The 26924-nt window shown below is 33.0% G+C and overlaps 1 protein-coding gene across 3 annotated transcripts; it reads right to left on the minus strand.

The window, feature by feature from the left end:
• Positions 1-6174: 6174 nt before the first annotated feature.
• Positions 6175-23597, minus strand: LOC124542896 (coatomer subunit beta'). Of its 3 annotated transcripts, XM_047120807.1 has the most exons (18): positions 23452-23597; positions 23082-23240; positions 22314-22506; positions 21603-21751; positions 21328-21502; positions 21052-21238; positions 19644-19777; positions 19202-19501; positions 18900-18990; positions 16358-16523; positions 13923-14092; positions 12542-12710; positions 11988-12261; positions 10997-11153; positions 10415-10544; positions 9302-9471; positions 8215-8347; positions 6175-7727 (listed from the first exon to the last, which is right to left on the minus strand). In XM_047120807.1, the coding sequence occupies exons 1-18, from the start codon at positions 23452-23454 to the stop codon at positions 7695-7697; spliced, it is 2793 nt and encodes a 930-aa protein (XP_046976763.1). In that variant the 5' UTR covers positions 23455-23597; the 3' UTR covers positions 6175-7694. The 3 variants fall into 3 exon arrangements, with proteins under 3 accessions (XP_046976763.1, XP_046976762.1, XP_046976761.1); XM_047120806.1 differs by lacking the exon at positions 23452-23597 and having other exon boundaries at positions 8215-8344; positions 23082-23267; XM_047120805.1 differs by lacking the exon at positions 23452-23597 and having other exon boundaries at positions 23082-23267.
• Positions 23598-26924: the final 3327 nt, after the last annotated feature.

The following is a 26924-nucleotide window of genomic DNA, read 5'->3' on the forward strand; positions in this document are numbered from 1 at the left end:
ACCTCAAGATGATCTTATCAATAACACTTCCAAGACTGATTTTGTTTTTTAGCCTTAACTTAACCAAACTCTCGTACCGCTCGAAGTTCACGCAAACCCTAGAGGAAGATTTTAGTTAATTGTTTTTAAAGTGTCCCTCATATCATTGACACTAATACATATTCTTTAATAAATCTTTTTAATGACGATGAATTAACATAAATATAAATCGGTACGATTACGACTCCGATTTGATTAAGTATACAAGTTTAATTATCAAACAGCGCGTATTTCGCAGAGTCGAGATGGCCCAGTGGTTAGAACGCGTGCATCTTATCCAATTATTGCGTGTTCAAACCCAGGCAAGCACCGCTGATTCATGTGCTTAATTTTTCTTTATAATTCATCTCGTACTCGGCGGTGAAGTAAAACATCGTGAGGAAACCTGCATGTGACAAATTTCATAGAAATTCTGCCACATGTGTATTGCACCGACCCGCATTGGAACAGCGTGGTGGAATATGTTCCCAACCTTCTCCTTAAAGGGAGAGGAGGCCTTTAGCCCAGCAGTGGGAATTTACAGGCTGTTGTTGTTGTTGTTGTTGCGTGTTTTAGTTAAACAAAAATTATACAGCATCGAGTCGAGTCTAGAGAATTTTTCTGAGTAACAATTTCAAAATCACATACAAAATATATTATTTCGGTAACACTAAATGGATTTTCTTTGCATTGGATTTGATAGAATATAAATATATTTGTATCGAATCAAATGCTAAGATCCTTTAAAAATTTAAAACTTTAAGAAATTCAAAATTCAAAGTTCATACAGGACACGTTTTTTATTGAATAAAATAATTAGTTTGTTATCATTAATAATAAAAAACATTTTTTCTAAAAATTTGTAAGTACATTAATAGAAATAATTGACAAATAAATAGTATACGATTAGTGTGTAACAAAAATGTGATGATACATTAAGGTCATCCACGTGAATAGTAGACGTCGACCTTAAATGTTGTGCGTTTAATTCTCATCCAGCACTGGTGAATTTTCACATGCTTATATTGTGACTAGCGGCCGCCCGCGGCTTCGCTCGCGTATTAGTATATAAAAGATAGAGATATGGTATCGCGGACAATAATTAAGTCAAACCAGGTAGCCGTACATTGTTTTTAATTTTAAGCAACTGTTTAGGCAGCGCACGCAAATAATTCTGTCTTATGAGGTATTTTTTTCCGACTTGCTAGACAAAAGTTGGGATAGCTCGTATAATGTACATGCTATAGAAAAAATTTATAGCCTATAGCACTCAGCAATAATGTAACTTTCTGTCTTTGTACTCGTCAGTTAACAATAAAATATTAATTTGATGAGCAAACTCGCGAGTCCGATTATTATATTATTACTTGTTTATCCAACTTCTAGACAGCTTTGTATAATAAGTTTTTACTTGATGTGAGAGGGCTTTGTACGGTTGCGAGGTAATTACGCGCTTTTACAGTAGTACCTTTCCTTTGAATCCTTTAACTCGGGGTGGTTTAACCCATTATCTTTGGAGTGAACAGTTCAAAAACGCTAACTATAAGTATAGTTTTTGATGTATTACTTTACTTCCGAGAAGTTGAAAAGTGAAGTTAAAAATATCACCTATGTAGTAACTAGGTACACGTTTGTGATTAAGCGCTTCCAATACGCAAGGACTATCCACGTGTTTAGTAAACGTGGATCTGAAACGAAGATAAGTTTGAACATTTTTTTACTATTATTCTATCTGACTAATATTTTCGAAACAATTATGTTATCGATCTTGTTCGATTTTAAACATAACGTGGACTTCCTTGCAGCAGGTAATGAACGATGATGGTGAGGTCCTCAACGAGACTAACACATGACAATGGGGTTAATGTAGTATGCGTATATAAACACAAATCTGTTCGTAACAAATACTTTTAGCTTTATTTGTAACTGTATTTTGCTCGTAATTAATAAATATGACTACCAAAAATGATATGTGGAACTAGCCGCTGCTGAGTTCACCGGCAAACCCACTAAATAACCCGGCGATTCTAACTCCTAAGTAAGGGGAACATCACAGATTCGTTGGCGCATGCCACCATGACGCTCGGACAGTCAGCCTGCTTTAATCCTTAGTGGTGTCCAGGCTGCAAAGAGCGAAGAAGCGAGAAAGGCGAAGAAATACAGCCGAAACGATCTTATTAATTGATTCTTAATTTCTTTATGTATATTTTTTGAAAAAAAAAGTGTTTCTATATATTTTTTTTTATTTTTCACTAATTAATTTTCATATTACTATTTAATTATCTAATGTAGATACACAGATTTATAGTATACCAGGAAATAATCACATAACAACGTTACAAGTTAATTATCTTATTGACTCAGTATTTAACGTTTAATTTAGGTAATCTAGACTTAGCTGTTCTTATAAACTGTACACGTTAACGTTACTATGTTGTCAGTAAGTAGGATGTTAAAACGTACCTACATATAGTAGGAAGTCAGTAATAGATAGGAATGCGCTAGTCACGTATTGAATTATGTAATTTGCACCGGATTTTGGTAGTCCGTCGTAAACAAATACTTTAACACAATCATATGTATAGGATACATCTCCGCTCCGTAAAACGTAAAGAATTTTGCAGATGGTTGTAAATATTGTAGAGTATTTTATAAATGTTATCATAGTATTTTTTATCTTTTATACTACCTACTTGCTTAAGATTAATATTTTCATTATTTTTTTAATCATCGTTTAGTTAATATTACATTATTTATTTCATTACATTTTCTTGATAGATATTTTGTTACATTTTTTATTATAGTTTTTTGTGTCTACTCTGCCTATTTTAATTTTCATCTCAATTTGTCTCATAATTCAGTAAAATTCCAAATCTTCATGTCGTTTATTATAAGAACTATTTGTGTACTCTTTGAAATATATAAAATTTTACGTCGTCAAGGTGATAGACGAGAAAAGCTCGCACACTCATAGGGTTTCAGAAAATGAAGAAATTGTAAATCTGAGGAGAATTGTCGCTCTGTAAAAGGTGAATTGTAAAGATATATTTTTCGTTTTCCTTTCTTAATGCTCCGTCTTTATATAAGTATATATTCTTTAGACTTTAACCGTTTTAACAAACGAAAACTTATGTTTGTATGAAATAGCTCATACAAATATAAGTATTCGAATCGGAAGGATCTATAGTCGAAGATTTAAACACGCTACACCAATAAATCTGCTGTATAAAATACAGCTGTACTTCGTTTGATCTTCTAAACGATATCGATCTTCAAATTCTAAAACGGAAAATTCCAAAACGAAATATTTTTATCTCTCATGTAGATAAATCGCGGCATTAGCGGTAGGATTATTTGTACAAACATAAATTACATAATTTCAAGTATTTTCTGTTACTAAAAGGTTGTACACACATAACGTTTAGACCAGTAGAGCTATTGTTAAAGTTCCGTACACCACTTACATTCTCTGCAATTATAATATTATAAGAACAATTCTAGACATTAATTGAAGACATGAAAATTAATTGGGTTCGAATCCACAATCATCGTAAAAACGCACCCGTCTAACTACTGGTCCAACTCGGTTCAACCACATAAGAGTAATATAAGTAGGACGTGCGATAAGGCTTATTGGCATTGAGAACGGGCGTCGAGATCGCTTGTCCTGATACTGAAGGTATTATAGTATGGAAATACTAAGTGGCGTAACTAAATGGATAAAACCCACGTGTGGCGTTACATTCAGAAGAAACCAGACCCACACTATCCACGTGGTATATTCAACAGTAATCTATTAGCATACTAAAATCTCTCAAACATTTTGTAACAAAAAAACGTTATAAGCGGGCTGAAAACGTGTCTAAAATTATATACCATTTTTTTGCTTTAATTATTTTTATGATGGGAATTTTAATTGTAAATAAATATATATTGTTTGCATGGAAATACAATCGTATTGCCCTACTCTGGTGCACCGGGCCTTATTTATGGCACTAACACTCTATAATGATTAAGGAATTGAAACCCGCAATATTATTTTTATATCAAAAGCTTCAGACAACCCTCTGATTTGAACAGCAACAAAATGTCTTATAAAGTACATCAATCGAGGACTCGTTTTAAAGAAGATGTAGCCAAAATGGCGCAGTGGTTAGTACTACTAAGTGAATACCACACAAACACAAGTATACAAAACCTCACAAGCAGCACAGAATTTCGTGTGCTTTATTTGTGTTTATAATTGACCTCATACACGATAGTAGAGGACATAAAAGGGCCATTGTGCAAACCAATCTTTGTAGGTACCACAAATTTATCAATCATTCCACATCCAAACAGCAATACTCAGTATACATATTTTATAACTAGCCAACAAACAACAACAACAACAGCCTGTAAATTCCCACTGCTGGGCTAAAGGCCTCCTCTCCCTTTGAGGAGAAGGTTTGGAAGCTAGCTTTGCCCGCGAACTTAATAAATTTACCAAAAAAATATTGTTGTAGCCTAAGTTACTTCTTGTTATATCAGTTATCTGCCAGTGAAAATCGATGCTCCAGAGATTAGGCGAAACAGACAGACAGACAAAAATTGTAAAAAAAAAAGATATATTGGTACTGTGTAAACATATATATGCATTGAGTAAAAAAGGGCTATTTTAATATTACAAACACTTCAGTTTTATTATATGTAAAGATAATACTCAGTGTTCGAGCGATATTCCCCGCTTGAACAAGCACTTTAACAATTTTTCATTATTTCCTAACTTATACTCAGAAATTAGCATGCACTCTAATAATAAATTCCAATTTATGTTATGTACAATGTTGTACGCATGAAATGACTGGACATGATTCGTATTCACAATATAACTATAAATATGTACATAGGCATGTAAGTATCTGAACAGACTATCTGATAATTACAGTGTTTGCGTAATCCACTCGTACAAAAAACAATTGAAGTAAAATGATTATTCCACTTATTAAGACTGATACATTGAAATGTTTTCAAACATTACTCTTTAAGCGATATTCGATACATTTCGAGATTAAACGTTCTCCTACAACCCGACCTAGGACCTTTAGATATTTTAATTGTTGGAAGAATGGTATTTGGTATTGCAATTTGAATAATTAAGGTTTTATATATATTATAGACACTAAGTTTATTTTACCAATATATCTACACGATCCGCAGACATTTTTAACTTTGCCTCTTCGTAAATTCAAATCGTTTATAAAAAATACATTGGTAAAAAAGGCGTATTACTCGATACAAGAATTTGTAGATGATAAAAAAGCGTGGAATTAATACCTGTTGACTTCCAGGCAGGATATATTAATTTAATAATTGTATTAACTTAAAAATTAACTAACATGACTGTATTTTTTTAAATGTTGAAAAAGAGTAACTACTGAGTTTCTTGCCGGTTCTTCTCGGTAGAATCTACTTTCTGAACCGGTGGTAGCTTCACTTAATTGTTAATTGACGATTCAAAAGTGCTTGTAAAAGTCCACTTGAATAAAGTTTACTTTAATTTTGATGCTTTGTGCCCATTAGTTAATTTGTAATTTGGTGGAAATTTTGTAGAGAATTCCACAAAACCAAAATTTTTTCTTAGTAACCCTTTCCTTCAATTCCAAGATCTTATAGAATTAGAACCTTAAGCCACCCGTACGACGTCGAGATGGGTAGCTAGTTCAGTAGTGCATAATTCTACTTTAGTATAAAATGGTTATTAATGAAAATATTAAAAGTTTTTAATGAATGGGTTTAGAGCAAGCTTGTCGTAGTATGCGCCATCTACCTAACCGATATTCTACCAGCAAACAGCATTACTGTCTTATTTTTGTTTCAGTTTAAAAGGTAAGAGAGCTATTCAATGGACACAAGGCGAGGAGCTACGGGCACAAGGGACATAACAGGATTATTGACCATGTGTCGGGTCATTTTTCCGTACGCTTCAGTGTCGCGTCCTTTCGTGTATTATAAAAAACATGTTAACTTCGTATATACCTTAATTCGTCAACAAAACGACTATTCCAGCGGATTTAAACGTTTTCTATCGTCTTTCAGGCACCTAGACAATACAATATTTTTACGGCATCTCGATGCTGTTTATATATAAAAAAGGATAAATAAAAAAGTTAAAAGTATAGTTCAAAACTTTATTGATAATTAAAACGTACTGCGAGAACACTTTCTATATAACAATTCATATGGAATAAACAATACACTTTGTAAATAATTGTGGCATACAAACATTTATTCTAGCGTGACATCCGTCATATTACCTATGTAAAGTACATTACGAATAGCTTTTGTACAGTGCTCCTTCGTCCTAATTGTCAGTCGGCGACAATTAATAATACCTTTATTTAGTAACATTCAAAACTTTTACGATATGAAATTCTAGTTTTAATAATATGGATGTTAAAATAAACAACGTGTTTACTAAGTATCTCGTTTAATTACGAAAATAATTGAAATATTTTACATTATCTCATAAATTATTTATTACATAATACAAGATTAATATTAGGAAGTGAAAACAGTCGGTTCGATAATTCATTATATAAATATTGCAACGTTAACGATGAACGGTGCTTTGGATTATTATATTAGTAAGTAACACAAATTCGATGTGTTTCAGCATATCTAGTGCATTATACTATATCATATTCAAAATACAGCGTCGTCAAAACAAGAACATTTCACTAATATTCCTAATGGTAATTGTAAACAATCTTTAACATTATATAATAAATATTTTCTATATCCATTTTATAATATTATATTATCAATAAAATTGTGCGATAAAATGCAGATAAATAGAGTGGACTATTATTTTTTTTTATATTTAAGTACATGGTTGTACGGGTATTATCTTATGTACCATAGTAAGTTTGTCTCTAGACATTGAAGGCACAGACATTCAGTAAGGTTGCACTTTGCCAACGGCTGGCAGTTAACACGTGGCGTTTGGCTGGTTCGGTGTAGCGAGGTCGCTGTGTTGGCACGGACAGGCGACGCCGCATACGTGCCAACAAGCGAAAATCATACAAGTACAGTTGTCAGAATAATTAATTGATTCGGTCGGATCAAATTGTGCCTAAAATCTAAATGATAAATATTTCAGCGTTATATTTTATAATAAATACATGTTATTATTAAATATTTTACCAAACCTACCTCTATTTTGATATTACTTCCGATCTATGAATTGAGATAAGCTTTAATGGAATATTTTCGAAGTGTATCTACCAATCTTTACTTTATTATTTATACCGTCTAATTTAAAATGGACAAAGAGACTGAAACTATTGTAAAAGACGGTTTATCCAGTAAGAAAATACGTATAACTTAACTGGTCTTAAAAGCATATCCGATTTCGCCAATGCTGAGCTTGATTCACTTCCGAGCAATGGACTCCCATTGAAAACGTAAACAAGCTAATTGACTAATATCATCAGTTAACTACGTATTACTAATATCTTGTATATTAATGCAAATATATGACAATTAAGACGAAGATGAGAACGGTGAACGAAATAAAAACGTTTTTTTAAAAGAAATGTGTATAATACTAGAATAATCTTAATCGTATTAGCACTTTAGGAAATACACACTTTATGATCGTAATATTAATATAAAATAAAAAATCTAAATATTCATTAATCAATTAAATCAGCGTCGTCCGACAAATCCTGAAAAGAAATAAAATAAAAATTATATTACAAACCATATAAAAACAACACACCAGAATCATACATTTAAAATAGATTTATAAAATAGTGACACAGAATGTCTTTATACAAATAAATCTTAACAATTAAGCTGTACCACTTTACAAATATTAATTAGATGGAATCTAACTTTAGTTTTAGGAACTATTACACAGTCTGGTAAAATATATTCAAGTACCAAAGTATGTTGAGGACAAACTTCAAAACATATTAGTGTGCGTGTGTGTAAGTACGGACCAGACAGGCACACTAATACGTCTAACTCTAGACAGGTGTGACATTATAGCAGCGCGTGCGCATCGAGATAGGATATTGTAACATATTAGTCCCATCTTGCAACGAATGTCTTGATAACGCTACTAAGAGCTTAACTACAGGTATTCTAAGGTAAGGTAAGGGGTTAGGCGACTTCAGGTATTCTAAGGTAAGGTTAAGGCAGTTCTCTCACCAGGTCGTTGACGCTGTCCTCCAACACGATGTCATTAATCTCTCGTTCAATCTCCTCCATGTCGAGTGAGTCTTTACGCTTCCTCTCGGCGGCGCTCTCTTCCAAACTATCCGATATTCTATTCGCAGTACTGCTGGTAGGAAAAGTACTAACATAAATACACATATAACTTTTAGATATATGTTGACGTCAATGTGACCAACAATCGTTTCAAGTGTATACTTGTGATCACTGTTGGTGGTCACTATCGCTATCAGCCAAGTGCGTGTTATCTTTTAAGTTTCATCATGATTTTCCTAAAGGTTGATAACAATCAAATTAAATCGTAATATATTCGATTATGCTCATATAGCGTCATAATATTACAAAATTCTACTAACGGCCGTTTTCAATAACCAATCTAAGTCTACGGATAGATCAATATCTCCGACTATCAGTAAGAACTTATCTATCTTTAATTTGCTTTTCACAATCAAGGATAAGTGTTATCTATCTTTCACCAATGACAGATTATTTTTTCCCTCTCACCTATCTAAACTTCTTCGAACGTTTCGTTGTACTGTAACTACAAACCTAATCTTATGGTCAAAACAAGTTTTACTTTATTTTTTTAAAATGCTTATTATATACAATACAGCTATAAATTTGAAATACAAATAAAGTATCATTACAGTTTTTTTTTTATTTTTTTTTTGTTCTTTTAAGGAAGTTAATAATGAAACAAATGGTTTTAACAATTCGAACTTTGCTTATTGGCAGTTAGTTTTGCACAAAGTATCTGATGATAAATATCACGACTTCTGAAAAAGTTGAGATATTATTGAATTTCTATACAAGTTAACCTACATAAGGAAGGAAATAAGTATAACAAAACTTTTTAACTTGTTACACTCATATAGAGGACTATTGGCCTTGTAAATAAGACGGTACACTATAACTCTTTTACTTTTTATGTGTTGGTACAAGCGGTGTTTACCTATAATTAGTTGTTACGCTATTCTATGTATATATTTTAAATGTTTTATGTGTTATATTCAGTGTAAACAACTGTTGGTAAACCTAAATAAAATAAAAAAAAAATATTCACCTCTCATCAGATCGGCCCGGCTTCCAGAGCCCTCGGCTTTCCATTTCCGCCTTCTCCTGCACCAGGTCTCTCTCGATGTTGCATATCTTGGAGTTGGCCGGCAGGTTCGACATCTGCGTGTGATAGTCGAAGGCGAACTCACGCTGGAATTTTTCTAACACTAATGTTTCCTGTCGAACAAATTCATGTTATTATACATTACAGGAGTCGAGATGGCCCAGTGGTTAGAACGCCTGCAACTTAACCGTATCTCGTGCTCAGCGGCGAAGGAAAACATCGTGAGGAAACCTGCATGTGACAAATTTCATAGAAATTCTGCCACATGTGTATTCCCCCAACCCGCATTGGAACAGCGTGGTGGAATATGTTCCAAACCTCAAAGGGAAAGGAGGTCTTTAGCCCAGCAGTGGGAATTTACAGGCTGTTGTTATTGTTGTATAAATTACATGCGTATATAAAAATTTACATACGACATCACGAAACATAATTAGTCATTTTTTCTTTCTTTATTAATTTATTTTAAATGAGTTGTCTCATGCATACGATATCACGTGGGCACGAATGTCACCCAAAATGCAAGCCGATAATTTAACGTGACTAAATAGTTTCAAGCTTAAGAATTAATTTGTTTCAACAAGTTTAAGTCAGGATCTTCCGAATCGATTTGATTTGCATTAGGTAGCATTGATTGAGAAAGTTGATACTATTATTATTTAGTTTACTTGGTGTAGGGCTTTGTGCAAGCCCGTCTGGGTAGGTACCACCCACTCATCAATTATTCTACCGCCAAATAACAGTACTGAGTACTGTTGTGTTCCGGTTTGAAGGGTGAGTGAGCCAGTGTAACTACAGGCACAAGGGACATAACATCTTAGTTCCCAAGGTTGGTGGCACATTGACGATGTGAGGATAGTTAATATTTCTTACAGCGTCATTATCTATGGGTGATGGTGACCACTTACCATCAGGTGGCACATATGCTCGTCAGCCAACCTGTACCATAAAAAAATATATATATTAGACGATGCTTCGACTCACAGGGCCAAGCAGTCTTTAAAGTAAGTACGGAGAGCTCGTTACACACAAAATGATTACGATTTTTATAATTCTTACTTCAAACTCTGGGAACAGGTTGTCGTATTGCTCGGGGTCGGCGAGGGACTGACCGGACTTCTTGTTAGTGGCGCCCACAGCCTCTCGCCACATCTTCACCACCTCGCTCATCTTCGATGGAATGTATGATCTGGCGGACGATAAAAGTGGATTAATTTTGAATACATACAAATTTCTAATAAAATATTCTCCTAAAACATGAAATATATAAAAAATATAAAATATAAATAAAAAACATATCACATATTTTAACACACACATAGATATTAAAATAGTTTTAAGCAATTACTATGTTAGCTTTACAAGTAAATAGATCTTGAACATGGCGACTATCCTGGCACTGGAACTTAACATTTGCTAATTCCAGGAACAATTTGAAAAAACCTATAATTGTTTGTTTAGTTTGATAGGGCTTGAGGCTTCGTACCATCAAGCGTAGACCAATCGAAAAGGAGTATCAATGAAAAATGTTTCAAAAACGAGGCAATTGTTCCATTTTAAAGCTTAAGTTCCGCACAAATCATGTATGAAAGAATCTTAAAAGGTGCGACATAGGGGCGCTTAGCTAGTTATTACACATACCTGGCAAAGAATGCGGCTTCTGGCAACTTGTTCCTCTTGATGAGCAGCTGCAGGCAGGAGTCCAGGTCGTTCAGTGTGAAGTACGACGCGAAGGCGATGTTGTCGTCTCCTTCCGCCGCAGACATCCGCGCTACTTCTTCCAACAACGCTTTGTCGCCTACATAGCAATTAAAGTAAAAGTAAAGTAACAGCCTGTAAATTTCCCACTGCTGAGATAAGGCCTCCTCTTCCATTAAGGAGAGGGTTTGGAACATATTCCACCACGCTGTTCCAATGCGGGTTGGTGGAATGCACATGTGGCAGAATTTCGATGAAATTAGACACATGCAGGTTTCCTCACGATGTTTTCCTTCGCCGCCGAGCACGAGATGAATTATAAACACAATTAAGCACATATATATAGTGGTGCTTGCCTGGGTTTGAACCCGCAATCGTAGGTTAAGATGCACGCGTTCTAACCACTGGGCCATCTCAACATAGCAATTAGTTTTATGTAAATCTCTAACCTTATTTTATATTACAGATTACCTTCATTAATCGTACTGTTATTGTATTATGTGTTTATTTATTCTCCATATCAGAACTAAGTATAGTACGACACAAATTAGATGTAGCATCGGAAAATGCAATGGAATGAAAATAAAACCGATTACTGCCGATTTACATGACCAATAGAAATAGCTCCCTATCGCGCCATTCGACGCTATTCGTCGCTATAGATTCACGCGTCAGAGAAAGCAAGTGCATATTAATCCACGCGTTAAATTGACGAATATATTAGGTAATATGATATTACAAGTTATTACGTTTGTGCAAAGATCATATTCGCATGACAAATAAATATTGATAATTTGGTATAGCGTACTCAATTCGGATGTGATCGGTTTTACGAATTTTGCCGATGCGACATCTAAGTTGTGTCGTACTATAGATACAGTGGCTAGGTTTTGGCTAATCAATGTGATGTTTAATGTTATTCGCTAAGGCTCACCGGTGCTGACTGCGAACAACAACAGTGCGCTGTAGTCGTGGGCGTTTTGATAGCATATCTTCGTGAGGTCTGTGTCCGCTGCAGAGGCCGCCGCCGCCCCGAGCCTCGACCACCTCGCCGCAGAGGACCGGGAGGGGCCCTCCCCCTCTCCCCCCTCTATACGAGCGGCCTCCTCGGCCAGCTGCTTGCATTGCTTCAACTCTCCGAGCGCCAAGGCTAGTTCGAACTGGTGTTCCGGTTCTGTTGATACCGCTAGAGCTTGTTGCTTGAAGCCCTGGTGGATTATAGTCATGTTTAATACTTCAAATATTAATGTCTATACTAATATTATAAATGTGAAAGTAATTCTATCAGTCTGTCTGTCTGTGCGATATCGACTCTTTAACAGCCGATCCACTGGGCGTAAATTGGTTAATTATTCGCCGCAACCACTATATACGAACCCACCAGTAAAAAATCTAAGTGTAAGATCTAAGTGTTTTTATGCTGTGTGCTGACACGACGTTCCAAAATAAGAAGGATAATCGCTTCACGATATATGATGACGGTCTGACCTGTTTTTCGAGGAAGTGCGCGACCCGCGTGCGATGTTCGTGAGGCACGGTGGGCAAAACGCGGTCCGCCGTCTCGAAGTCGCCTCGCATCACAGCCGTCTGGTACTCCAGCACGGGCAACAGCAGAGAATACGAGACTATGTTCAACTCCTTGTCGTTCAGATATAACCTAAAAAAAATAACGTTTTATTCAGGATCATTAATGAACAAAGTCATGCTAATGTTGTCTTAAACTTTCGCGATTATTACACATTTAAACAAAACTAATTATAACGGATTTGAATCGCGTATATTAATTTATTTTTAAACATCCCGACGTTTCGAGCACTTTGCAGTGCTCGTGGTCAGTCAGTTCAGTTCAGGTCAGTCTACCCGTGACCTTAATATACGCGATTCATCCGTTATAATTAGTTTTATTTAAAAGTCATGCTACAAATATATGTAAGACGAAATTAAAATTATGTGAATAATTGTTATTACTAACATATCTATGGTAAGAAATGGTTATTGATGGTTGAATGGTCTGAATCTCAGAAATATTATACTTTCCTAAACAAAAACGAAAAATTAATTATCAAAAAAGTATTTAAACTGTAGATGTCAACTGAATTAGACACGTTTTGAAAGATTACATACAAAACGTTTTCGTTTTCGAAAAGCATTAGGTAGCTTCACATAATAAAGTTTATTAAACGATTCAAAAGTACTTATAAAAGTCTACTGAATAAAGTATGATTTGATTTGATTCCGCTTTACTTTTATGGAGAATAATCTACAAAACTGTTTCCACTGCAAATCAAGGACACATGTCTCAAAACTCAGTAAAACATGGAACAAGTTTCATAACGATTTCTATTCATAAATCGTTCGTGCGTTGTAGTTACATATTCTAGATGTGAACCCATGATCCAGCTATCTCCTGGGCGATCTCAGCTCGACGAGACGATCGGGTCGCGCGATTAGCGATTTAAACCCATACACATCAAAATTTAGCTAATTCAATTTCTATCACTCCGGGCCTGTTCAGAAACCCGCCAACGAAATGCGGAATCACAGTGACAATTAAATTGTCATTTAACTAAACGAACATATATAGAGTGCTTTTGACTTTGTCTACTTAATAGCACGAAGCAGCTTCTATTGCTCATAATTAGCGTAGATGTGCTTACACACATTAGCAATTACCCTCCGAGATAAATATAATATACTTAATGAAAATATCATCAAATTTGTGTTTTTTTTTGCCGTCTTACTTTTAGTCGTTTTACGCACAGTAAGACATCTTGTGAGTGAGCATTACATATACATTGTGAACAGTAATATAACATTATTACAGACGCCTAAACGATTGATAAATTACACTTTGCTCGTGCCGTTGTACCTGTTTTCTTTAGGAACGTATCCCAGGATGTACATGGTGCGGTCGAGATGGGACACAGTCACGATCTCTCCTCCGACGTAGTAATTTATCCTGTTCAGCGAATTCGTGTAGATGAAGCAGTCGCCGACCCAGAGACCCGTCTTCACGGTCTCGTTCACCTCGCCAACGACCTGGATTGGTGGAACAAATAATTTTTTTTGAAAATAGATAGCATGTCATGACCCATAAACATTACAGCGTCAACATATATAAAGCTACATTCACATCGTCGACCAACTAATTAAAAAAAAGTTTGTCATAGTTATCGCCTATTATTCGATATATGAGAACATACAATGATATCTTCTTAAATTGGTATATGTATGTAGTCATAATAAACTCTTTGCTTAAACAAGTTATTTATTTTGTTTTCATTTCATGGTATATGTAAAATAATTTGATTAGATGTAATTTATTCAATAATTTTTACTCAATAATTTGTGTATATGCCAATCGTAATTCAAAAATATATTAATAAATAAATTATTCCACCTTCGCATACTTTCTCATATAATTAAGACTCTTATATGATTATTGGTATGCAATGAAGAGTTTTACAACAACAACAAACGGTCAAACAAACGAATGCTATAAATAATTGTAAAATCATGTCAAACATCCTTATCTCCCTTATCAGGAAACCCTTTGAAGTGACCGCGTCTAATTATTTCAAAGTATTTTATCAGTGCAACCTCTATCGTGTTATCTCGTACGATCATTAATCACATTCAAAACGACATCAAAAATATAAGTTAAGTATTTCATGGAACTTTCTTTAAACAGCTCATGTAAATTGTTCGGTTAACTTTGTTTAATGGTGAAATGGTCAGTGACGTCAGCAGTCGTGGCGTATTAATTTTTATTAACATTAATTATTTGTACAAGCGAAACGATCGTTGAAATAACCGCGCTAACGACTTAATAATGCGCTTCTAGCTTGTTCTATTTTACATTTAGATACGTTTGTTTTTAACTACAAACAAATTGAATATTAAATGCCTTTGCTACAAACATTACATTTTGTTATTCACGTTTTTTTTTTATGGTATAGGTTTGCGGACGAGCATATGGGCAACCTGATGGTAAGTGGTCACCATCACCCATGGACAATGACGCTGTAATAAATATTAACTATTCTTTACATTGTCAATGTGCCGCCAACCTTGAAAACTAAGATGTTATGTTCCTTGTGCCTGTAGTTACACTGGCTCACTCACCCTTCAAACCGCAACACAACAATACTAAGTACTGTTATTTGGCGGAAGAATAACTGATGAGTGGGTGGTACCTACCCAGACGGGCTTGCCCAAAACCCTACCACCAAGTAAACGTTTTTTTTTTTTTTTTTAATATCTATATATCAAGGGCAGCGATGTCTCGGCATGTAATATGTTATGTCTTTTTCACTTATAATCACGTTAACACCTAAAAGGAGAAAAGGGAAATAGCCGTATTGCCATTATTTGTACGTGAAAATTGAACTGGTTCATAATTAATTTCATGATTACACACACTCTTACAAGCTTCAGCTTCAATAAAAGTCTATTTATCCATCGTCATATTTACATATTCACTTAGATACCTTCCATCCAACAAAGACATATCCGTCATCTGAACTTCGCAATAACTTAAAGTCTATCCTTCGAATCTCAAATTTAAATACCTAATTCCTAACCTCGTTTCGCAAACCGATAGCAATCGGAATCGATTACATCTCAAATGTACGCTTATATAACTTCGTCTCTGACCTCTCACACAACATTCAAAAGCGTCTTCAAGCTAAGTTTATCATTTTGAATGTTACATGACAATATACACAAGAAACGTTTTGCTTATGAATGTGGAATTGTCTGCGAGGAGACACTAAAATCAATAAAAAAAAAACATTACGTAACACTAAGTCGCATGTGTGTGACAGAAACGATTTCCTCGATAAGGTAGAGAGGTTTTGACGAATGCTAATACAAGTCTTGATATAGATAGATAGATAATATACTTTATTGTACACCGAAACAAAAAAAATACAAAAGGCGGTCTTATCGCTAAAAGAGCGATCTCTTCCAGACAACCTTTGGATAGAGGACATTGAATACTCTAAGAAAGGGGTTCGGAGGTGTACACCTTTTAGGTAAATCATATATACACAAACATAACATATCTACATATCATACATACATACGATTAATACATGTTATATATAACATATGAATACGTGTATAAACAAAATAATATTCTTGATATATGCGTGTACACACAGGCCTTTCTCTGTCATAGAGAAATGGACTCACGGACTGATGAGATTAACTGAACAGCCTAGGTCCTGAATCTTCTAAAACTTCTTCTAAAACCATGACCAAAGAAATGAGCTCATATTTGATGGTCGCTTCTATTCTCACCTCAAAAGCGTTCTCGATACCGTCCTCAGTGATGTTTGTGTTGGTCTCCCGCGCTCTCGTGACCACAGCCGGGTTGTACTTGAGCACGAAGTACGATTCGTCGCTAGCGAGACACACCAGGTTACCACTCTCCGACCAGAACACGTGACGCGGTTGGATCTCGATCCTGAAATAACAAATTGACTTATACAAACCGAAATATTTTCAATTTCATAATTTGTAACAATGCAATCGCCTAGAAAATACGACACAGTTGATATAAAATAATAAGCTATTATATAATAAAAAATATACGCTCGATTTTGGTATCATAAATTCTAAATATATGTATGTATGTTTATAAGCCTTCGCCAGCAGATATATTAAGAAAAAGCTTTTGAAAAACAAAAAAAGTTAATATAACATTTGACAACAACTACAACAAGAAAATACATCTTTGCGCAGTAATATTAAATACTTCTGAGTAAAATTTTAAACTTCAGCTTAATATTTTAATCATTCGCTAAAACGACACGCAGAAAATAAATATTTTAAAAATTCAACTGAGCACACGTGGCAAATATTATTTTGCAATATAATCAAATATACACGTGAAATAAAACTTAAATGCATTAATAAAATGTGTGATTTCTACACGCAACGAAACCAGCGCGTATCGTGTGATCCGTTATTAGGGGGTGTGTAAGCTTTGTGTAACTCATCATCTATTCTACGGCCAAACACCAATTGGCTTTGGTTTGGGTAAGTTACAATGCTTTGTGAGGCAATAGAACTGCAGGCATAAGAGATATAACATTTTAATAGCATACGTTACCCGCACATTGGCTATGCAAGAAATTGTTACCATATTTACAGCGCCGTATCTATGGGCGGTCGTGACCACTTACCATCGGACGATTTACCCGTCTATCTAATAATACTTTACAATATTTATTTATTTAAAATTGCAATACTTCTAGCGTAAAATATAAAAGTATTAATAACATGTTATGGCAGCGACTTTATTCATATTGAATAAAAAAAATATAAATAAACACTATATTCTTCGTACGTTTGTATTAAACCTTGACAATATTATCATAAAACAATATGGCTACAATAATCATGACTACGTTCATTCGCAAATAGTTCGGTAAAATAATAACTTGACGCTTAGCAGTTGCACTTACAATCAGAAAGTATCACGATAAAAATTTTAGATTGCTTTTATAGTTCTACTTCGCGTTGTCATGTGTGAGGCAAAATAAGTATCTAATGTGCTTTCTTGGAGTTAATAATTTAAATAAATAAATAATTTGCTTCTTACAAAGTTTCATTAAATTTGATTCAGTGGTTTGGTCGTAAATTAGCTACATACAGGCTTACTTTCACATTTATAATAGTAATATAAATTTATTCTGTGTTTCGTCTACTTTGTCTATTGTTAATATTATGACAAGCATTGTAACTTAAAATAATAATAATATTTGTAAACATGACTTATACGAAAAATGTAGGGACTAATTTTTTTATATAATTATTAATTTATTAAGACAATTAATATATTGATGTATATTCCATCACTTGCAAAAACATTATTGATAATTTCGCAATGCACATTCATCACAAGCGCTATTATATTAAAAAACGTTTATCACCAGCATTGAAAAAATCAGTTTATTTTTATCTAAAACGGTTGTTCAAATAGCACAGATACTTATTTTGAGTTAAATGAAGCAAAAGGCGGCATTGCTTTACATCTTGTAGTGTAATCTTTAAGAAATCTGCATGTGCAGTACAGACATAATTCAAAAAAATATGTTAGAATGACAAAGTCACAAAAGTTATGAAAATATTTGTATAAAGATATTCTTAATCGAATTTTCGTTTTTTGAAATCGTCTTTTGAAAATCAACGAGCGGTATCTTTAAGACGACATGCACATTAAAACCACACGTCCATTCGCATTCATATTCAAAAAGGTCTTATACATAAAACAAATAATACATATAAATGACTTCAGTAGATTACAAAATATCTTAAATATTAACGTAAGACATTCGAGCACAGCTGCACACGATAAAATATATTTATTTGTCAACTTTACAACTTATAAACTTTAATGACTTAGAAAGGAAGTACAAGGCAATAACTTTTTTTTTAATATGAAGATTATTAAGCTCAAAACTGATTAACGGCACACGACCGATATAAAAGTCGCATGTTTGAAACAGACTTTCGGTTTATTGTACTACGTCAACATAAGTGTTTCATTCTATGTTTCGTATTTATAGAAGAAATAATAGAATTATTTAAAGAAATAAACCGCAAATCACTTTTTAAGTATTGGGAGCCAGCACCGAATGAAAACAAATAAATAAACACTTCATGTTAGTCATATATATAGCCAGATATAGCCAGACATATTTTATAAATATAAATAAGCATACATAACATCCCAACTCTTTTTCATAGAAATTCGTAGTAAAACCAAATATGGGGATAAAATTACATCATATTAGGAGTTAGTTTGGGTATCAATAAAGATTAGAGTATAGCTCACCTTCTGATGAGTTCCAATTGTTCCCAGTCATAGAAAGAGAACGCCATGCCACTTATTGATTTCACACCCAACATGAACCCACCGAAGATACCTTTGGAATATAAATATTACATCAGAAAATTTGTTTAATTAAATAGGACAAAAATAACTGATTATGCATCATGGAATTATTAGAAGATTTTTATTTTATTTCTTAATGTATTGCTTCAAAACACTTCAATTTATTCAATAAACTATTATTCTACTGAGTTCAAAACAAATGCAATTAGTTCTGATAAAATTTTAAAAATAATAATTCTTACCCTCTGCACCATATTCAGGCTTAAAACTCTTCCTCTCCTTGAAGTTCTTAAATACTTTCACTGTACTTGAATTCTCAAGGGTAGCATATTCGGAGCTATCCAAAGCCCATACGAATTCCTGGGCAGTCCCAAATGCCTTATTTCTAAGTGCCATGGCAGTGTATATGATGTACTCCCCGTCACCACATACAACCACAAAGCGACCATTGGGGTTGTGTGCAATAGTTTGAGGGTATATCTCACAGGATCCCATGTCCTTTGCGACCACTGGTACACGTTCACCATCCTTGATCTCTGTGCCTGTAAGGGTAATTTAGTCTCATCATATTTTATAGTAAAATAAAACAGACCTACATACATTCCATTATAAGTTTACAAAGAAATACTCTAAATAGTTTGTATTATGATTTGATGAAGATAAATAATTTTAAGTATCACACACCTTCAGGCAGTGCCTTTAAGTTAACCTGCTGCATTTCAGAATGCTTAGCCCATATGATTTTGCCTCCGTTCACATCCATAGAAATAGCTGGCTCTTCTCTACCTACCTTTATCATAATAGTGCCTTCATCATACCTGGTGGAAGAAGATGATACAAGAATTTTATTAACTTGAAATTTAATATAATAATACAGTGTAAACTCCATGTAACGTCACTCGATTTAACGGCAAACTCTCTAAAGCGTCGAAATCAATTGGTTTTAGTTGGTTTAGCTTGTATTCTATACAATGAGACACTCTACATAGCATCACACCCACTCTCAATAACGACAAAAATTGAGAAATAAAAATTAAGTTTTTTTCCTTTTAAGTTGCTAAAATTAGAAAAAACTGCGCATCTGTGTACGTTCTTTTGTCGCTTTATTATTCTAGCCCTCAATAAACTCGAATGTCGGCATCACGCATTAGGAACTTTCTAAGAAATTCGTTCATTTGTTTACAAATTGGGATTGCTTGCTCGTGTAGACTGTGACCATGCCTAATAAGTATGAGTCATGGATTACAACGTTATCATATGTATTCTACGATTGATGAGGTGGAAACAGAACTTGAGTTTGATAGCGACGACGACCTTCCATTAACTGAGTGGCTTCAGCAGGTCAACATGGCAGGAAACACGGTAAATTTTCAAACCTACATCGAACATACAACTGCCTGCTTACAACGGCTTCACTCACAGACATAGAAATTTTGGATTCAGTGAGAAAAAATGAGGTTCAAGAATAAAGAGATGAAGAAGATGAGACGGATGAGCTTGAGCCTCCACCGAGCGTTAAAGAAGTTCTGAAAGCAGCTAAATTATTGGAAAATTACTTCCTTTACATCAGATATAAATAAAAAAATTAAAATTATACAACAAAATTACTGGTGCAGGAAAAGGCGTCAGACAAAAATAACAGAGTATACGCAATAGCGTTCAAATAAGATATATATATTTTTTGTACATAACTACTAACAATAGACTAAACTAAACTTTTTTTTCGAATTCTGATTTTTCTTCTCTTCATTTAACGACCACTCTTTATAACGTCATAAAATGCACAGTCCGTTCAGTGTCGTTATATAGAGTTTACACTGTATATACATAATTTTTTTGACTAATGTGTGAATCTGTCATATATTTATGTGTATAATAATATAAGATTCAATATCATATTTAATTTAGGTTATGATTATTGTACATAATAATGGAAAATAATTATTTAAAACTTGTAGTACAAAAATTATTTAAAAAAGAATAATACTGGTGTATGGAAACTTTATTTTATTTAAAAGATATCTTAATAAAATAGCTTTCAAATAATGCAAACATTGTATTGATTATGTAAAACTTTCATTAATTAACTTACCCAATAGCAACATTGTTTGAACCATGCAATGCTGATATAGTCCATACACGTTCAAAGCCATAGTTAAGAGATGACTCCAGCCTGTAAGTACCCGCATGCCACAGCCTAACTGTCCCATCTTCGGAACCTGTTAGAAGTATTGGTAGCTCGGGATGGAATGAAACAGCTGAGACATTCTGTACGTGGCCTGTTATGGAGACAAAAACATACACAGTTTAATATTTTAGAAAGATCTTATGAAATCTTATTTGACCATAAATTAACAAATGTATTTACTTTCAAGTGTCTGTACACAGGTCTTGTTCTGATAGTCCCAGATTTTAACGAGCCGGTCATCAGCACCACTAATGAGATAAGGTTTGTCACCACCATGGTAATAATCAACACAGTTCACTCCTTTGTCATGTCCTTCTAATGTGAAATTTGAGATGGAGGACCCAAGCTGCCACACCTTCAAAATAAATTGGAGAGATATATTAATAATAGATGAAAAATAATTTGAATATCATATTGAAGTTATGACAAGACATAATCTGTTTTTATCACCATACCTTAACAGTTGTGTCAAGACTAGCACTGGCAAATGTGTTGTTGTCCTTGGGGTTGATAGCGATTTGCATTACATAATGGGTGTGTCCTTCAAACACTTGCTGACAGGCCCAGTTGCGATCCCAATTCCAAAGCTTGATAAGAAGATCATCTAAAAATGACCATTTATATAATGATAATAACACAAAAAAATTGTCATTTTAATACACTTTATGGGTATAATTAAAAGACAGTACACACATTAAATTTACTTTTAATGACAATTTAAAAAATATGAAGTCATGTGAATATACACTTTTTATTGTATTGAAAAGTGGGTACTGATTATTATATTTTCAGGACTTGAAAAATAATGTGATGTATGTGTAGAATATACTTTAGGATGTCTACTTGAAATATAATCTTCATTTATGTTTAAAAATTTATATATTAGAAAATAATATTCATATTTTCCTATTCACAAGCAAAGCAAGATCCATTTTTTGTTCTTGCATTTACTTTTCAAAGCATTTACTTTTTAATTTACAAATATATCTACTAATATTAAGCCCTAGGCCATGAGATTATGATGTGATAATAATAATTACTCATCACAACAAATAAGTAATCAGATTTTGATTATAAGATTAACTTGATTTATTTACTAGTTTTATTAGAGTTGCATTGAAATTATTTAATGACATTTAACAAAATGCGGATGAAACATAACTTACCACTACTGGTCAATATGTAAGGTTGTGTAGGATGTATTACAATACATCTGACATAATCTGAGTGGGCCTCAAAATTGTGAATTCTTTCCAATGTGTTGTAGTTAAATATTCTTATTTGCATATCATCTGAACCTGTGACCACCCAATTCTTCCTCGGCACAAATTTAGCTGCACGCACGGGCAGGTCACATACCTGTATTCATCATTACATTTTTTATGTAAGCTTTTAGAGAACATTTTATAAAATTTGAAAAGAAGGTCTTAATAAAATTATGATATAACACTCTTAATAAAAGCTTATTATAGTACTAGTACTAGTTATAGTAATGTGAAGCAATTAATGTTGCTTCATAAAACAGCTTTAGGAAAAATCATGAGTAACTAAATCTACTGGTTTATGTTTGTGGAACAGAACTGTGCCAATTTATTATACCCTGAATTTGCTACAAGTTTAGTTCATCAATATTAAGACTATTACTAATAATAGCTGCATATTTATTATTTTATAAACACTACAATTAATAATCTCCTGTATAGTCAGATAAAGTAATCATTGTGAAATATTAAATTTTAAGATTATATATGTAGCATTTTGACCCAAAAACAGGTTGAATATGTACACAACTGGGAAAATAGTGTATAATACTTCTGCATCATTAAAACAGCTGGCTGGACTAAATGTGATGCTCTAGAACAAATCATCTTGATACACAAATTAGAAGCAGAGCAAATGAAATGAGAGCAATAATGGTAAAAATTATTGATTACCTCAAATCTTTTAATCTGTGTATGAGTTTCATAATTCCATATATTGACGTCGCCGTTGTATAGTGAGCAAAGCACCCAGGGTTCTGTAGGATGCTGATCCACGCATTTGACGCGATCCGACCTGGCCGTCAGCTTCCTCTTGATATCCAATCGCAACGGCTTCGGAAACATTACAACAAACCGTGTTATAATTACGATAAAACACACAATATATACTCAAATATTATAATACATTCACGGGAAGCCGACATGCGAATGATGACATACTCCCAACAAATCACTTCCTACGTGGCCGAAACTTTCGTCTACACAAATTTACTGTAATTTACACTTTCTTACACCTTTTACATGGAAAACAGGCGATTCTTACCATTTTTAATAGTTAAAACATGAAAAATTGTCATGCAGAATTCGGGAAACCGTGGAACATTGACAGGGTGGGTGGACGTGTCACTTTAATTTTTTTCTAATGCCAAACAATTCGGATACACGTACAACTTACATCAAACATATGACTATTTGTATTGTTTTAATTATAATGAATACAGATTAAAAATTGCTTCCACGTATAAAATATAATAGGTTTTAAGTGTAATTGTAAATATATTTTTTATAATTATCTGTAATGGTAAAGTAAGGTCCCTCTTCGATTGTATGGCAAATTACTTTATCGATTCTACTGTAGAGAATACATCGTAAAAGACATTTTTTATAAAACTAATAAAACACTAATAAACATTACGTGGTTTAGAAAATAGAATCAATCTTATTGGAATTAGTATATAAAAACGAAAATTATATCTATCACCGCAATATATTTTTATAAATAACAGTAAACATATTTTTTTCATTTACTTTCGAATAAAAATAAAAACCTATTTTAATAACGCACGCAATAAAAGTTTTTATAACGCACAAAAAATATTTAAAATATCAAGTTTACATAAAAGTTCGAAGTAGTTAAATTAAATTTTCTTTTCTGAAAATGTAATGTTTATTTTATGTTTAACCTAAATCCGAAAGTCAGATGTTATCATATTATTAAGGACTGATTTAGAGACTTGTTGATCATAACACTAAAAAGATGAAGACTTAATAAAATAAATTTTGAAAATGAGAAATAAAATAATAATTTGGTTCGTGCAATAGGATTAGTGTTATTTTTTAAGCCAGCGACAGCAAACACTATTCATTACTATTTGTTTACAATTTGTAAAAAATATGAATTTCAGTTGTTTTAATAAATGCCTCTGTAATCTATACAGAATAATTAATTGGCTTGATGCCTTAATTGATTTTTGAGGTAAAAAGGCGCAACCTTCGATGCTCTAGGTATTAAAATAATATTGAAACAAGAGCGTCAAGTTCAAACTACGTCTCTTACTTACTTTACTACTTGTTGCGATTAAGTAAACCGAAACTTAGCATAATGAGAAGCTTCGCAATATTTTTATCAACTCGGTGGATCTACGGATAGATCGAATTCTAATTGCCAATTTCTATTACCTTTATCATTAGTCTAAATTATTTCTTAACCTTAGGGACCTATTCAAGTGAAGAGGATTTAATAGAGAAGAGTATATCATAACCGCGCGATATCTTCAAGTAGGTACTTCAATCCCTCAACTAAATTTTTTATTCTACTACTCGAACGCCGTCGCAAGCGCGCTGCTTTTCGGTTTCTGGATCGTATCTTCTTTTTATAGAGTTCCATGGATTACGAAGATGATTACACAAATGTACGTCGCATGTGCTGGTAACGGTAGTGTATAGGCAAACATCTTCATCCATAAAACATATTTTTTTTTTAATTTAGCATCATTTAAGATTCTGAATGTAAATAATTATCAATTCTTTATTAATCAATATGGCCCAATCAATAGAACATGTGGACTATGAACAAAGATTGCGTATCGAAACCACAGATTTGTCGAAAGAAAAGGATCGATGAAATCGATACAAGTTGATGAGAGTAAAATAAAAGATTTATTTGTTTTAAAAATTTTAATAATGAGAAGACGTATTAACGTTATCATAAAATTATAATCAACTATACGTTTTATTTATGTTAAAATGATTTTGTTCAAATAATTTCTCAATAATATTCTGCGGACATTACATAGTATAAAAATCATACGAATTTATTATTTATTTTTCCTAAGTCGCTTGAACTCGCTTTGCGACTATACATTCCATTCAACTAAAATAACATACAATGTACAATGAGAATACGAGTTTTATTTGATAGACGTGGAGATGAGTCTTGTATGATGGAATTCGGGATAAGTCTTATTTCACATTTTCTTGTTTATATTGGTTGAAATGTGGCAAATCTGGAGGTAACGACATTAAGGCTGGCTGATTGAATAAAATAACAATTTCTATAAATTTAATAAACCATATGTTGTAACTTGCCAATCATCAGTTACATTTAATTAAATAAACAACACACATCAAACATATTAACATGAAATGAATATGAGATAACGAGAATCAGTAAATCCCACGGTATTTGAGCTTCCGCCAATTAAATAACTGACCAATAACAATGTATGTTATTGTTTAAGAAAACGATTTAAATTTACCTTAGTTCATTTGTGGATTTAATGCATGGATGATGGAGATATTATTTTACCATCAAGACAATATTTTAGGACTTCTAGAGCAATCAAAATTACACAATTAAGATGAAGTCAATACTACCAATAATAAATAACTAAAGGACTAAATAACAATTTTAGTGCATCTCTTATACCGTGATCACTTAATTTTTGGGGCGCTAACCAGCGCCCTGCTATTAGTTTATACCGTTAGTACGATGTCCCTGTTACTAATTCGTTTGTATAACTTTCTTCTTGAAGAATCCACTTCAACTTTTCTCACACACATATTTGCAAGATAATTAACAAAATGTGAATTTGGTATGCTATCATGGTTGAGTGCAATAACGCCTTTTAATGTATTGTCAATCTTTTGTATTTGAAAATTTATTTACAATTTAATTTACATATAAATAATTATGTTTATGATGAATATGGTTTTATGATTTATACATATATACAAAAGTGTGCTAAATTATTTGCTACAACACAAATATGTATTTATTTAAAGTGTGGATACTAAGAACCACAGATGCGAACAGATCTGATCTGATTTGGGAAATGTTAAAGCGCAAAGGTATAAATGAGATGGCCAAGCTAAGTCACATAGAAAATAGACCAGTCAAAAAAATCTTATAATAATTGAATCCTATGGATGAATTGTTTTAACGTAATATATTTTTAATTATTTAAAAATAGAAGCATTCAAATACTTAATTAAAACAAAATCTGACGATATATTTTAGTGGTTTTTGTTCAATTAGTCCCTCTCTTTAATCATTCAAAAACAAACATTTCATATGACTTTTATTTATGACTGAATTGGTCATGACTCATGCTATAATATGTATAGATAAGACTTCAATATATATGCTTGACTTAGGTGATGTCACACACATACACTCTAATCTCAACACTATTTCTGGGATGCTGTTTATAAAAACCTACATAACATACTATGTTAAATATCAAAGTATAAGCTTAAAACACTCAAACTATTTAGAACAATAGATTCGATAATCATCATTAGACTACAAATACACAGAAGCTCTTACATAAAACAAATATCGAATTAACTCTTTAATTAATAAGAAGTTTGATAAAGTTAGACACATCAATGTTTTTAAACTGGAATGTATTTTTTATTCAAAAAGCTTTGGTTATTATCAGGACACATTTATTGGTATATGATGCAAAAATAATAACTTTAAATACATTCAGTTTTGATATAAATTAACAAAAC

The sequence above is a fragment of the Vanessa cardui genome, chromosome Z (assembly GCF_905220365.1).
Source record: "Vanessa cardui chromosome Z, ilVanCard2.1, whole genome shotgun sequence".
Classification (NCBI taxonomy): domain Eukaryota; kingdom Metazoa; phylum Arthropoda; class Insecta; order Lepidoptera; family Nymphalidae; genus Vanessa; species Vanessa cardui.

Bases quoted from the DNA above. Each gene is read 5' to 3' on its own strand.
- LOC124542896 (XM_047120805.1), bottom strand. From the start codon at position 23,252: ATGTTTCCGAAGCCGTTGCGATTGGATATCAAGAGGAAGCTGACGGCC. The intron at 19,502-19,643 runs GTGTGTGATACT...TTACCCTTACAG, and splicing joins CTTAAAGGCACTGCCTGAAG to GCACAGAGATCAAGGATGGT. The intron at 8,348-9,301 runs GTGAATATTTTT...TTTTCCTACCAG, and splicing joins CCGGGCCGATCTGATGAGAG to CAGTACTGCGAATAGAATAT.